The following is a 14,912-nucleotide window of genomic DNA, read 5'->3' as shown; positions in this document are numbered from 1 at the left end:
TATAACTGCATCTTGTTGATAATGCATGAATATATTCATAGTTTGTTATTCCTAATTCATAACCCAAAACATATACAAACCTCAAGTACTTTTTAAAAGCCCTCCAGGTTGTATCAAGCTTACAGGTTGTAACTGAGTAGCACCAAGACATTTGGCTGGAGTTGTCTGAGATCACAGGTCAAACGGATACCGCAAACTGTTGGTCGTTCTTCACACGTCAGGAGAGGGGGAGTGTTGATGGGTAGGGCTAGGCAGAAGAGCTACCAACGGCACACAAGCAGGCTGCTGCTCAGTAACCTTTTTCTGACTGTGGCTTACGACTCATCACCATAGTGTGTTCTACACTTTTATTAATTAAACACTATTGCTGCCTGTTTTCTGTATCATCGTGCTCCTTACTCTGTTTGTGTACATACATGTGCGTTCCAACAGCAACCCTAACTGGGACTAGCCAGCAAATGGGAAAAACACAAAATCTGTGGATACCCTAGGTCCAGGGTTGAGACTGAACAAGATACCCAACATCTAGACATGGATACTGAAGAGACTGGAGAGACCAGAGAATGTGAACATGTACTCGAGTCAAGTCACTGAAAGCATATACATATGTTCCACTAGCAAACTTTAAGCAAGTAAGAACAGGATCAGGCCACTTCTACGGTTTCTGTTTTAAGTGCACCTAAGGGCAATGTTCTCTTGTTTATGTTAATCTGTTCATTTACGGTGACATACTGTGGTGACATTTCTATACTAGGAAGATGATTAACTATCACAGCTGAAACCAGGACAATGGTCATGGCTGTAGTAAGGGGGCATATGCATGCATCTTTGAAATTTACACTTAAAACTTACTATGGGCCAAATGTGTGAACAGGGAGAAGCAGCAGCCCTGCAGGGGAGGAATCCCCTGCACCATACTGTCCACAAGATGTGGCAATCCTTAACAAAATGATCCATTTCAGTTCATCCCGTTTCATTTGTTACAGTACACGCGAAAGCTGCACTGTAAAAGAAGCCAAAGGACAGTAACTTAATCATTAGTTTTTTAATTGTGCTATCCCACTGGCTGCTTTTCTACTGAAAGCCAAAGTACCTGTCAGATTCACAGACAGAATGGCAAACAGGTGTTACATATGGCTACTTGGAACGCCTCTGACACTTCTCAGTCCTTCAACATAGACATGGCACCTATATCTAAGTGCCTATATCTACTGCTTTAGTGGAACATCTGTGTAGTTCAAGACAAGCAGAAGTCCTTAAGTAGCCAGGCAGGTAACAGTTTCTGATGTAGACAGCAATGGTACCACTAAGAGGTCATCCAAAGAAGTTCAGTAAAGACCAGAGGTAACAGCGCAGAATCAAACTTCAAATACATTTTAACAAGCAGACAAGCTCTTCCCCATCCCTCAGTTAGGAGTAGTCCTGCATATTGGAACACATCTGCCCTCTGACTGGAATGACTTAGTGAGAAGTACAAGCAGGTTCTCACATCTCAGCATAGGCACTTTCACATAGGCTGCACCTTTGCCTGTTGGGGCACATCCTACTTCAGCTATAGGCTCTAATAACTTCTACCCTTCACGTGAAGGCAACAACGAATGTAGAAATTTCACTGGAAAGAAGTAAGTGGTTGCAAGCCCCATCTGCAATGTCACATCCAATGCACAGGTTAGAAGTATCAGCATTGTTCATGGTGTTACAGAAGACAGATTGAGTGGGGAGACACGACGTGTGGGAGTGTTGTTGGCTGACAATGACGCAGGGAGGAAAAAGGGAGCAGCAATATCTGTGGATGATGTTTCTCCTTGGTTGCGAAGCTGTAAGATCTGCCGCAGCAGGGCCTTTCCTTCTTCTCTAGTCTGAAAGCAATTTGTAAAAAACAAAACAATACACCTATGGATGGGTGGTTTCTGGATCAAATTCAGTTTGTAAGCAGTATAAATTGTAGTAGTTTGTCATTCTGTAAGGCTGCAAGCTATAAAAACCATCCCCATTTCTTTTTTCTCCTGCTACTTAAAAATGTTAAGGTATGTCACTTTTCTTTTAGTCTTTCCACCTTTAACTCACCTGATTTGCATGTTACTTTGGGTATTTCAGACGGTGGTACCATCAACCACTGAAGCTGTCTAAATATTCCGGCAAAAAGTAGATGGGAGAAGTTTCAAATAAGCTGAATTCAGGTTCTCCAGAGTTCCAGACAGCTTTATTAAGGATAGGCCAAACACCCTGCACTCATGGGTAGTGTCTACCACTAGGCTGAAGTTAAAAATCCAAATTGTCCACTTACAAGACATCTCAGAATACAGAGTCACATATAAAACCCAAGTACTGTTACATCCTCTGCACTGTCTACACACAGAAGATGAGGGAAAAAAAAGAAGTTATATGAGTACCATCATTACATAATGTGGGGGAGTCTGTGACCATTTAGCCACTTCCTCAGCCCCAAGATTTTCAGCAGTCTTAAGACTGCCATGTGGACCCTCAAATTCTTTTACTTAATGAGACCACCAATGAGACATGGTTCAATTTTACTATCTAAACCATATTCCATTATTTTAGTCAATCATAAGCAGCCTTAGTGATCAGGTATACAATACCACCATTTGGGATGTGACCTGCATGGCAGACAGCCCTCATTCCTTCAATAAAGGATTTCTTCTACTCTGAGGGGAAGCAAGAACAAGGTCATAGATCCCTTAAGAAAGACTGCACCGAAGACTGCACAACTACTCACATCATTGAATGCACAGCATTTCTGAGCACATGCTGAGGCTTCATCCCAGAGCTTACACTTGAAGTAGTATTGGGCCAGGTAACGGAAGGCAGTGCTGACCTCCAGGTGCTCCACTATCTCCTACAGCGAGGGGGATAAAAACCATCATCTGTTGGTTCCTGCCTTCCAAGGTAGTTCTACACCAAGTTTACTTCTCCTTTTATTCCCAATATATCATCTTACCCCACAGGAATAGATATCCTGGATGTATTTGATATAGCACTGAGCTGCCTGTTCAGATTCATTCAGCTGTTCGTGCAGCCTAGAAAAGGAGAAAAATGGGCCACTGGAACAAGACTACACCGTTGAAGACATTCTTGGCCTATGAGAAAATACCTACTCAACCTGACCTGGACTAAAGCCAGATCTTTTCCTTCAGAATTTGGAAGACATGCACCATGTACTGCCCTTCATGGAAAGGGATGATCCAGCTTGAGAACATTTACATTACCAGGAAGGGAGCCAGTCAGATACTAACTGCAACAACCAAAGCAGGGCCTTATTGTGTTAAATTTAAAGCTTTTAACAGACCTTTGCCATCCTATTCTAACTGGCTATTTCCTCCAGCGCTCCTTCTTCCCCCACTACATCCCAAAAGTCTTTGTACAGCAGCTTCAGCTTTCACTTGTCCTTTTCTTTCCCTTTCACTTTTTCCACTTCGTATTACTTGATCCCCACCAAAAATTAGTGCTGGTGTCAGTGTTCACATTTATTTCACATTAGACCCTTTCCCAATGTCACAACCATGTACTGGGGAAATATAAAAATAATTAAAAAAAAAAAAATCAATCAATCTACAATTTTGTACATCATCTACCATCCTGGATTGCTTTAAGTTTCAGTACAACAAATACAGTTGCTAGCACTGTCTGCTCAAATCACCTCAGGGTTCAGAGGTCCCTTGCAGCCCACATTATGTTATGATTCCCTCTAGTTATTCTGAGGGAAACAAAGCTAAAGCTGGACACCAGAATTTGCAGTCACTACAGACCTAAAGATACCAGTTATTACATAGCTCCCAAAGTAATACTGCCTAACAGCAATTCCACTTGTTTTAAATTTAGTATTTTATCATTAGGCATCAAAGTGCTAGTTGCATTTAACATAGTATTGACAGTTCAGTGATAACACATACTCACTTTGCTAGTTTCACCAGTGCCATTTTCTCCACATCTCCCACAGCATAAGCTCTCCAATAGCACTGTCGAGGAAGGAAAGTCAGTCAAGCACACCACAAAAATGACTCCAGCTCATGACTCATGCAAGCAAGTTAGAAACAGAAAACTATGTGGCTTTCCAGCAAAGGGGCATGTATCATCTGTAGATGACTTTTTATTTATCAGCTGGCCTAATTACACTGCAGCAGAACTTCCCCAATTGTAACCACCACAGAAATGGTTTCCATAAGCTCCTAACAACATGCCATAGGCATTTCTGGTAGCACTGGATACACAATTTTGCTGCGACTCCACCTAGTGTCCTGGGAGACATCCTAATGTCTCACTCCACGCATCAGTTCTCACTTACCTTTTTAGCTTCCACCAACTGATTGAGTTTCTCATAGCATTCTCCTAGAGCAACCAGCATACGAGAATCATTTGGTCTGTAAAAGAGCAATTCCTAAATGTAGTTTAACAGACAGCCTGCTGATCTCAGAGTGGGGTGGGGGGGATGAAGGGAGGGAAAATCTACACCTGGCAGTGTCCATCATCCTCTCTTGCATAAAACATCACTTATACTCCTGACCAGCGTTCCTGGGCATTTGACTGACAAAGCCTTTGTTAACTAATATAACTAAAAGGATTTGGAGTAGTGAGACTACACAAATCACATAGCATTGATGTTGTTCTCCCTTCCCCAGCTTAGCTCCTGCGTGTATATTCCTTAGCTAGTAGCAACCACGTCAGAATGAACAACAATAAACATGGCTTCGTTCTCAACTATACCTGAGCTGGTGGGCCCGTCGGTAGTAATACAGACAGTAAAATGGCATTTTGAGGATTTCATAGGTTTGCCCCAAGCCATACCATGCTCTGTAGTCCCTTTTGTTCACCTCTATTGCATGTCTGTCAAAGAAAAGGAGATGAACTAGTCAGAAAGCAGTCAGGATTAAAACCAAGACAGAGTTCAGCAAAAAACTAACAAAATATAGGAGATACTGCTTCAATCCTTATGTATACAGACTCAAACACCATTTTGTGCAGTACATGAGTGATACCTATAAGCCTGGATAGCTGCAGATGTGTTCTTCATTTCCATATATTCATGTCCCATAAGTGTCCAGGCTCCCAAATAACGAGGATTCAGTTTCAAGGCCCTCTGGAAATACAGTGCTGCTTTTTCATGCTGGGATCGCAAGCTATAATAATTCCCTAAAGCAAAAGTCACAATATTTAAATAAATACAAAAAAAACCCACAAATAAACAAAAAAACCAGCAGAGAAGCAGAAAAAAGGTGGAAGAGGTATTATCTACTACCTCCTAACTTAAATTATAAAAAGAAAGAGTCCTATTAAAGGGAGATCTGAATCAAACTTCAAGAGACATAATAGCAGTCTGTTCTCCAGTGTTCTGGTCAATCCTTTTCCAGTTGGACCAATCAATTAAGATCCCATCCCCTTGGCCTTAGAACTTATGTCATGATCTAATAAATTAATTTCCTGGTCCTGACACACAATTATTTCCACTGGAGTTTCAAGACTATAAAGGGATTATCAGCTACATGGATCTTCATAATGATTTCTTCAGCTCCTTTCTGCACTGATAGTATTACAGCAGCTCTTTCAGAAAGAAATGAGGGAAAAGGGTACTTGGTCATTTGGTCTGCTTTTTAAGCTGCCTGAATCCACATCCACCAAGCGGTTTTGATAGCCTTGCTGGTTGATCATTTTCACGAGTGTTTCTAAGATTTCATCGCACAGCCTGCGGACAGCATAATAAGAACATGGAAAAGAGCTGGCTCTCACCAATTACACAGCAGGTCTCAACACGATACTTGTCTATCTCACAGAGATTGTGAGCCAGGTAGCTCAATTCAGGCTTCATGCTCTAGTGAAACAAAGAAATGAAAGTGAAAAGGAGCATGTTACAGTTTCAATGAAAACCTAGGCAGTTAGCAATGCATACATTGCATCTATTTCATGGAGTTGTGAAGCAGAAAGAAGCTGAAAACCTATATTCAGAGAGGCTAGACAGCATCAGCTGCTTTGCTATTGTTTAACGTACCTCTGATAGATACCATCATTATGGACAGGCAATAGAAAGAGTGCTTACCCTTACATACAGCAAATTGGAGAAAGTGTCCATGTTTTCTATCCTGTAAGGATCTTGTTTCCTTAGCTCGTTAAAGATGGATAAAGCTTTGTCAATATCTGAAGAAAGAACGGCAGATGGGAGAACAAGAACTATAAATGCCAAGTTTGCATTAAGAGGCTCGTTCCTGCTAGTTATAGTTAGTGTCACTGACCTCGGATGTTGTGGTAGGCAACTGCAATCTGAGAGATGATGTAAGTGCTTTTGGAAAATCCTGCATCAATGAGACTCTGATACTTCTGCAGAGCCTCCTCTATCAGCTGCAGCTCTGTATAAATGTGTGCAAGAAAGAACTCTTTCATCCATGTATCTGGCAAGGACAGGAACTTCAACTAGCAAGAACCAAAGAAGAGGAGGAAGAGATGACAATCAGTAGTATTCTAAGAGCCACCTGTGGCAAAGAATCCATTATCTTCCCTCCCATGATTTAGCAGATGGTCTCGAGGTAGGAGGTTTTCCTGCAATCGCTTTCTTAAACCATAACACCAGCTACAAAAGATCAGCATTAGGACCAAGAATTAATATCAGGTTCTTCCACAGAAGAGACTAAATAATGCCTATAAATTGAGAATATTGAAACAGGAAAGGAGCATTAAGACATCCAGTCTAAAAAGCAGTACAATATGGGCCACATAATTCTATTTAGTCACTCCCAATCCATTTCCACAACTGCTGAAATTGCAGGAGAATTGAAGCCATTTCATTTGGTCAATCAGTGAAGAAATTGTCTTCAAATCTGACAGCACCTGGCTTCTGCTTCAGCCGCTGGCCTTATTTTTCCATTAAATTCAGAAGTCCTTTGAAAGACTATACTTTTTTCCTATATTTGAACATCAATATGATATCACTATTTTTGATAAGCTAAGTGAACAGACTCCAAATAATGTCATCAAAACGGCATTTCCCTTTTTCCACAAATCAGTAAGGCTCTCTTCTGTGCCACCTCTACTTTTTTAAATATTCCACCAGCCAGAATTGACTGAAGAATTCCAGGAGTGGTGTCATAAAGTCCCATGCATAAAGAAAAATAATCTATTTTGGTTTTATATCTAAGCTCAGTTCTTTGATACAGTTCATCTCCTATGTGCAGCTTTGTATTTGACAAAGGCAACACCTACATTATTGTTTTAGGTTTAAAGGCCGTGATTCTATATATCCTTTCAAGCCACCAAAAGTGCTCAATAACTGTGGAACTAGAACTAGATTAAGGAAACAAAACAAAAAAAAACATCTTAGGAGAATCTCCATCATGTGACAAGGCAATAACCCTGCTGACAACTACTTCAGAATATATGAATTAGCCATTTCTTAAACCACCTTATGGGTGAATGGTAACAAGTTGGCCCTGCTGGTATAAAGATTCTCAAGCTACAGCATGCCAAGCAATTGAAGAAAAGAGGCTTTAACAACATAGTTTACAATCTTGTATTGCCTTGCCCGATAGCGAGTCTCACAGAATAAAGCAGTGGGCGACATCAATCTTGTGGCAACTGAATCATTGGTTACTGAATCAGGTTAAACTCTGGAATTTGTTACCACATTTTGATATCTCCCAAGTTTTACCATCTCTTTATCCGTAATCAAGTTGCAAAGTTCCAGCCAGGCTCCCCAGTGCAAAGGTAAGACATGGGCAGCTTCAACAAACACATCTATTGCTTCTTTCACCAGATCCAGCTTCCGCAGCACGACACCATACCTGTAAAGAAAGTTATCAAGTTAATCAGAATCATAAAACTCTGCATATCCACACAAATACACATGAATACATTAAGATACATGCAGACACTTACAGATAAAGGCCAAATCCGTCCAGTTCCCGTGCCTTGTGTTTCTTGCTGAGCTCAACTCTCAATTCTCGTAGAGCTTCATTTTTCACCTGTCCTTTTTCCAGAGGTCCTGCATGATGAGAAAGTCAAACAGCTAGTTTTCCATCAAGAGTCCACATAATTAAAAAGCCTAGGGTATATTCAGAATCATCACTGACATGACCTGAAGGCTTCCCAGCCTGTGATTATTTTCCTCTTTTTAAAAGAAAATCACTTAGTCTGATGACCTGCTTTAACAGAAGAACTAATAGATGAAAATCTGTAATCTGTATTAACCCAATGAATTGAGAGAGAATGAAAGAAATCATGTTACAGCACACTATTATCCAAAAATAGAGGGGAAAGCCATAAAACCAAGATGATTTACATGAAAACGCATTACTGGAAGCTTCACTATACTGTCTTGTGCTTTTTGACACCAGAGACTTACCCAAACTATCCACTGTCTCATCGTCCTTCTTCTTTTCCCCTGACTGTGGAAAAAAAGAGAAGAAAACCAAGATTACATTACAATAGCATATTCCTTATGTTTGCTGCAATGCCAGCAGCAGCATGTAAACTGAGTTTTCACAAACATCACAGTTCTAAAAAGAACACCCTTACCTCCCTTCCCCCCAAACATATAATTTGGACTTCCAGCTGGTCATTCAGAACAGAAAAGGCAAAAAATAAGGTATGCCAGGGAGGGGAGGGAAGCAGAGGAGTTCAGTGCTAAAAGGCAACTTTTCCTTCTATCTTACCAGGTATCTAGAGTACATATACAAGAAGTAAGCTTTCTGACTCTTGCAGCCCCGTAGAAAATAGGCAGCCCTGTCATATTCCTTTAGATCAAAGTAAGACTTGGCTAATGTATAGGCATCCAGATCACGAGCATCCTCCTGCAGGGACAGAGAAGAGTTTTAAGACCTTAGAAGCTCTGACATGTTTTAAGAAAACCATCTAGTTACAAACATATCAATAAAATTGCTCTGAAAGCTAAAAATAGAGTTTAGCCATCCTCAAAGGTGGTTTGAGTACAATCAGACAAGTCTCTCCATTCCCTCACATGATCAGGTCCCTAGTTCTCAAATAATGAGTACAGACTAGTTAGAAACATTTAAAATAAACAGAGAGATTCCAGAAAACAAATTGTGGCAAGCTGCCAGAGGCATGAATTAGCTGTTCAACGAGTAGGAACGACCACAAATAAGAAACTTACTCAGGAATTCCGTATCAAACAATATTAACCTGCTAACTTAAATGCAAACATTTCCGTGGTAACTATGCCTTGAAATGCACTTACGTTACACCGCCGTAATGTAACAAAACATGCATATACCTAAAAGTCCTACTGTACACCTATGGAGGTGGGGATGGAGCTACAACTTGTTTCTCTTGTGTCCTAAGGAGCAGAAGTTTAATGGCACAACATAATTTGTATGACAATAAATTCTAGCTTTAGAAAAGATGAACAAAACCAAAAATTGAGCAGCATGATTTCAAATTTTGCTTACAGAGTATCTCATTCAGGGCACGGCAACGCATGAAATAGAATACTTTCCTCTGGGAAAACATATTCAGCTCCATCTGCCCCATTAAATATATAAGGGAAGGGAACTTCACAGCATCATAAAACAATCAGCCCTCGGAGCAGCCTCCTGCACGTGTTTTCAGACGCACCGCTATCACATTTTTTTCCTCAACAGCTGTGGACGGGATTAAAAAGCAGCCGGCGGTCCCCGCCAGCAACCAGAACTGCAGCACTTGCTCCTAGAGCTCACAACCGCGTCCACGAGCACAGAACGGCCCCAGGCCCACCCGGGTGCGCGTTCACGGCGCGGCAGCAGGCCCCGAGTGGACCCCGGCGCCGGAGCCGCGCTCGGCCGGGCCTTCCCCCTCCCCAGGCCGTACCTCCGTGAGCACAGGGGGCGGCGGCAGCTCACTCAGCGGCAGCGGGTCCAAGGCAAAGGCCAGCTCGGAGGCCCTGCGCAGAGACAGACCCGTTAGCACAAGGCCGGCCGGCCGCCCGGTCGGTCGGTCGGTCAGTCCGTCAGTCCACCCGCCCGCCCGGGACCCGCCCGCCCGCCCGCCGCGCTCACCACTTCCCGCTGTGCTGCAGGCCGCGCTCGCGGCTCCGCTCCGCCACGCTCAGCAGCTGCTTCTTGATCTCCCGCAGGTCCGAGAAATCACCGCTCCCCAGCCCCGCCGCCACCCCCGCGGCCGCCATCCCGCCGGCGGCGCCTACCAGCCAATCACGGCCCCCCACACTGAGCGCCCTTCCGCTCTGTAGACGCAGCCTTCTCCTTGGGTGAGCTGGAGAAGCCTCGCTCCCAATCGGAGGAGGCGCGCTGAAGCCTTGACGCCCGATTGGCCAGTTGTCGCCAGGTCGCGTTGTCACCGCGTAGCGCTGCGCAGCGGCCGCCACGCGGAAGCCGGGACCGGAGGGGGGCCGGGCCGGGGCCCTGCCCCGAGGAGCGGCCCCTCGTCCCTGCTCCCCGCCCGGTTGCCTGAGGCCGGGGCCCTTCGTGGGAAGTGTCTCCTTTTGGAGCGGGGAGGGGGAATTACAACAAAAGCAGATGCTGTGGGAAAGACTAAACGTAAGGGTTCTGAACGCGCCTTTACTTTCTGGAGGGGCAGGCCTGTTTATGGCAGTGCCGTCCTTCCCTCCCTCATTCCGGAGCTTTGCCTTTTTTTATGCCTAAGTGGTTTGCACCTGCTTTTTGCATGCGCTCAGAACGTTGTCAACGGTTTGGGCTTTGTGCCTTTCCACTAAGGTAGATAATGATCTTTCTTTAACAGATGTCTGCACTGAGGTGCAGAAGCTAATGGTTTTTGAGGCTACAGAGTGACGAGGAACAAGGACTAGAGAAATCTGGAAGAAAGGCCTTTCAGAGAAGTCTGAGAAAGTACTGTAAGGAGACTTTTTGGAGAGCCTTCCCCCAGTTAGCAGCACATGAAGATCTCATTCACTGCTGACTTAAGTGTTTCACTTATTTTGAGTTTTCCCTCTCCTTTATGTAATTAAAATTTGAATCTTAGACTGGCAGTGCCTGCTGTTGGATGGAAGCTGGGGACTCAAGTCCAGTAACACTGAAGCATCATAATCATTCTGAGATCAAGAAACACCAGTCTTTCTTGTTTCTATTTGATTAGTTCCTAGCTGATAGCAGAAATACTTGTTATGTAGTGTCTGTGTGCTATCTTGCCCTCAGGTTCTAGTCTTCAAGGTCATCTGATTGTTTCTTAATGGGGTATTTCAATTTGCCTTTGTATTGATAACATGGCCTAACAGTATCATTAGAAAATTTTCACTCACATACTCCTACTTCCTGTGCTAAAAAACATAATTTAAAAACATTAAGTAGAATCAGTCCCTAATACTGGTCTCTCAAGCCTGTGCTTTTAACCCAATATTTTCTTCTTCCTTTCAGCCTCTGTTTATTTTCCTGTTGCATTCTTCCTGTGATGCTCTGGGAAATTCATTGGAATTACACTAGAATGTAGTTTAACTCTGTATCTTCTTTATGGTGTTTGGTTCTAACAGTACAGAAATTTAAGCGCTTGTTTTAGGATCATTGTGCTCCACAACTTTTTAAGCTTTTCCAGAAACGTAATAATACGCCTTTGTGATCATTCCAGTATCAGAATGTCAGCTTTAACTCTCTCTTTTGAAAGAGAAATTAAGAAAGAATACTGTGAAAATTCATTTTGTATGTAATTTGCAGGTTATACTTTTTATTTTTTTTCTTACGACAAGGGCAGTATATACTCTGTATCATGAAAGTGTCCTTCATAATCACTTCTTTTATTACAGAAGTGACTTGAATCAGAGGCCCCAGTGTTTGAATTGGCCGCAAGTTCACTGCTAATGGAGTGTAATTGATTAGCATGATCTCACCATACTTGGTTCATTATTATCATAAGGAAAGATTTTTTTTAATTTTTTTTTTGGTGAGCCACTGAATGTCACTATTTCTTCTTACACTGAATCCAGCTCAGATTCTAAAGCCTTCAGTTTCACCAGCTTTCAGTTTGTTGATGATTACTATGACAATTTCTAGGTTGTGATTATGTTGATCCAGAATCATTTAACTTGGAGCAGCCTGCTGAAATCAAGGTTGTTCTACAAAGGTTGACAGAAATAGGAATAGCCCAATTTATTGTTTAAGCAGGAAATGATGGATTATTTATAGTCCTTCTTGGTCTTTCAAATAGACAAAGCAAATTATTCCATTGTTTGAAGTCTGATTTTAGTGTTACATGTTTTTTTTCCTCTCTTAATTTTAGCCAAGTATGTTGCAAGTTCAGTTGTAGCTTTGACAGAAAATACTTCTATCACTCTGCCAGCCCGTATATCCAACATGTAAATAAAAACTTCTTTGTTATTCTTGTTTTTTCAAAGATGGGTCTAGTCAACACACAAAATGCCTGACTCATTTCTCATACCCTTTCTCCTTTCCCTGCCCCAAAACACAGATGAAAAGAGACTAATTTTTTTTTTTTTTCTGAAGATAAATTTTTGTTGTCCTTATGGTCTCTTTTGTGTTCTCCATATCTGGGGATCAGCTGTTCGAGTGGGCTGTTCTGTTTCTCCTAAATTTTGTATTTGATATGTGTTTGATAATTACATTGTTTTAATTTAAGGATGTTCAGTTTTTACAAGAATCCAATGAGTAATTTTGTGTGTGTGTGAAGTCTGTGAAGTAATTTTGTCAAAGTCTGTTTATCTTCAGTTTTGGGCCCATTGGGTGTTGCTTGCTGTTTTCCTGGCTGGAAACTGTGACAATATGGTTGAGGTGCTGCTCTATGAGATTTCAATAAGAAATACAGAACCTTCTGCAAAAATGCACAAAGTGCTACTTACTTGGATGCTTGCTGAAATCCAGCCAAAATACCCTTTATGTCAGGTTCCTGATGTGTGCCATTGGGCAGCTATGCTCTACCTGTTCATATGATTGCTCTTCTAGAAGAACAGCAGTTCTGACAGCTATGACATACTGAGCTGTTTAGTGAGAACACATGTTTAATTTTTGGTACCCAACCAGATGGATTTGAGTGTGTGAATAGCTGTCACTGCAATAGTTCACCAGCTGCTGAAATTGTTATTTGTGGTTCCAACTATTCAGCAAAAGGTGGCGCTTTGGGCTCGCTCTTGAAACAGCAAGAAAAGGATGAAAGGGTACTTAGTGGTGACTGAGAGTTCAATAATTCAATTGCTCAAGTCTTGCATCATAATAAGAACTCATAATTCTTCCTGTCATTCCATTGTGTAATTGATGCATCTTTTAAGTGACACCTAGGGCTGGCTTTTAGAGCAGGGGACTAATTAAATCTGTGCATGAAAACTGATAATATCTTAGGGAGATACAGATTAATTTAGCTGTACTAACTGGGTGCTGCTGGAAAGGCGGGAGTTTGTTCACCATGTCATTGCACAACTACCTGGATGAGACCCCCTCTAGTCCCTCGCAGAAACACGGTAACAAAACCAATTAAGGTCGGGGGTGGGGTGGGAATTAAGTCCATCATACAAATGGGTTGTGTAGATAGTTACTTTAAAAGGATTTTTTTCCCCCCCCAAAGTTAAAGTCTTCAAATGTACACCTGATGCTCAGTGAAATCCAATGTAAGTGGCCTTTACCAAGTCAAGTGTCTTGCCAATACGGGGCATTTCATCTGTTGACAGAGTTAGAGAAAATCCAGACTTCTGTATTATCTGAATTCAACTTCTTTATTATGATGCTACCAAACTGTGCTTTTTAACTTGTTTAAAAATCAGCTATGATTACAGGTTCTTGTATAATTTTACACTGAGAAATTTGATGTAATAAGAACTTTTTTTCTACTATTGGTTGTATTCTCTGTTTAGCACAGTTACTGCAACTCTTACTTTTCCTTGTAGTACAGTCTGCCAGGACATCATTAAGGTTAGAGCTTGGAAACCATGTGACCCTAAGATGTGAGGGAAACCATTTATAATTGATTTACATCAAGACTGAAGATTAAATTCTCATAAACTGTGGATAGTTTCAAAAGGCAGGGCATTGCCTGTCAGAAGTGAAAAAGGTTACCCAGAAATTTGTATCAGCTCTGTGACACAGTTAATGAGTTCCTGAGTGTGCAGTTACTTTTATTTGTTTAAGGGGACTCTTGTCAAACTTTTAATCCCATGGAGACAAGCTTTTCTTTCCAATATCCTTTATATTTCTTCTTTTTAACAGTGGTGTTACTTCCAGAAATGAGAGTTATATTTCTGTCTGGACTGTATGTGTGTGCTATGTTAGATGTCTTTAAGTGAGCTTTGGTTAAAAAAAAAAAAAAAGTAGTCTGAATCTTCTTAAACTGGCTATCCTATCCTATAATTTATTTTTGTATACTTGTACTATTTCAAGTGAAATTTGAAGGTAGCTTCTTTAGAGCTAAAAACTTCGGCATATATGCATACATATATATCTATATAAATATTCTGTCCATGTAGCAGTCAAGATATTTCTCATCCTTCAAGACCAGGGCATAGGTTACCAAGTGATACCATTTCAAAGACTGCCACTAACACTGATGGAAGATCTTTGAACAATTTCTGCCTCTTGAAAAATTATACCTCAGAAGGTCTTAGTGTGACAACAGCATGTTTTTAAAGAAAATTTGTTCTCTGCTAGAAAATGAGAACCTGGTAGGTATTTGCTATACTTTTGTAACTGTTTTAGCAGAGTTCAGAAAGAGTTAGTTTGATCTGACCTTCTAGGATGAATTCTAAACAGCTTGTTCAATGAACTGTTTAAACTGCATCATCCCCATGTGAGATGGCACAATAGGTACAATCTGTAGATGTAGACTAGAATCAGCTAGTCAGAGCAATAAAATGATATGTGTATGTAGCTTCATTAGAAAGTGACCGGAATATCTATTTACATTCTGACTTTCACTCTTTGCATTTGTAAAATGTTCTTAATTGCAGATACACTCCTGGCCTGTAGAGTAGATGTATACAACCTTTGGTGTTAGTGGGAGGCCTTTTA

At 41.4% G+C, this 14,912-nt stretch overlaps 1 protein-coding gene across 1 annotated transcript; it reads right to left on the bottom strand.

Moving 5' to 3' along the window:
* Window positions 1-333: 333 nt before the first annotated feature.
* Window positions 334-10,158, bottom strand: CDC23 (cell division cycle 23). The gene is made up of 16 exons (XM_052816503.1): window positions 9,993-10,158; window positions 9,805-9,877; window positions 8,655-8,792; window positions 8,345-8,387; window positions 7,879-7,984; window positions 7,652-7,784; window positions 6,243-6,420; window positions 6,050-6,147; window positions 5,743-5,824; window positions 4,995-5,148; window positions 4,723-4,842; window positions 4,304-4,379; window positions 3,916-3,977; window positions 2,960-3,038; window positions 2,738-2,857; window positions 334-1,859 (listed from the first exon to the last, which is right to left on the bottom strand). The coding sequence occupies exons 1-16, from the start codon at window positions 10,118-10,120 to the stop codon at window positions 1,689-1,691; spliced, it is 1,761 nt and encodes a 586-aa protein (XP_052672463.1). The 5' UTR covers window positions 10,121-10,158; the 3' UTR covers window positions 334-1,688.
* Window positions 10,159-14,912: the final 4,754 nt, after the last annotated feature.

Source organism: Harpia harpyja, chromosome 20 (genome assembly GCF_026419915.1).
Source record: "Harpia harpyja isolate bHarHar1 chromosome 20, bHarHar1 primary haplotype, whole genome shotgun sequence".
Classification (NCBI taxonomy): Eukaryota; Metazoa; Chordata; class Aves; order Accipitriformes; family Accipitridae; genus Harpia; species Harpia harpyja.
The sequence above is the reverse complement of the archived record's forward strand: the minus strand, read 5'-3'. Positions and strand labels throughout refer to the sequence as shown.

Coding starts and splice junctions, on each gene's coding strand:
- CDC23 (XM_052816503.1), bottom strand. CDS start 10,120: ATGGCGGCCGCGGGGGTGGCGGCGGGGCTGGGGAGCGGTGATTTCTCG. Junction 9,878..9,992: donor CTGCAGCACAGCGGGAAGTG/GTGAGCGCGGCG, acceptor GTCTCTGCGCAG/GGCCTCCGAGCTGGCCTTTG. Junction 6,148..6,242: donor TGCCTACCACAACATCCGAG/GTCAGTGACACT, acceptor TTCTTTCTTCAG/ATATTGACAAAGCTTTATCC.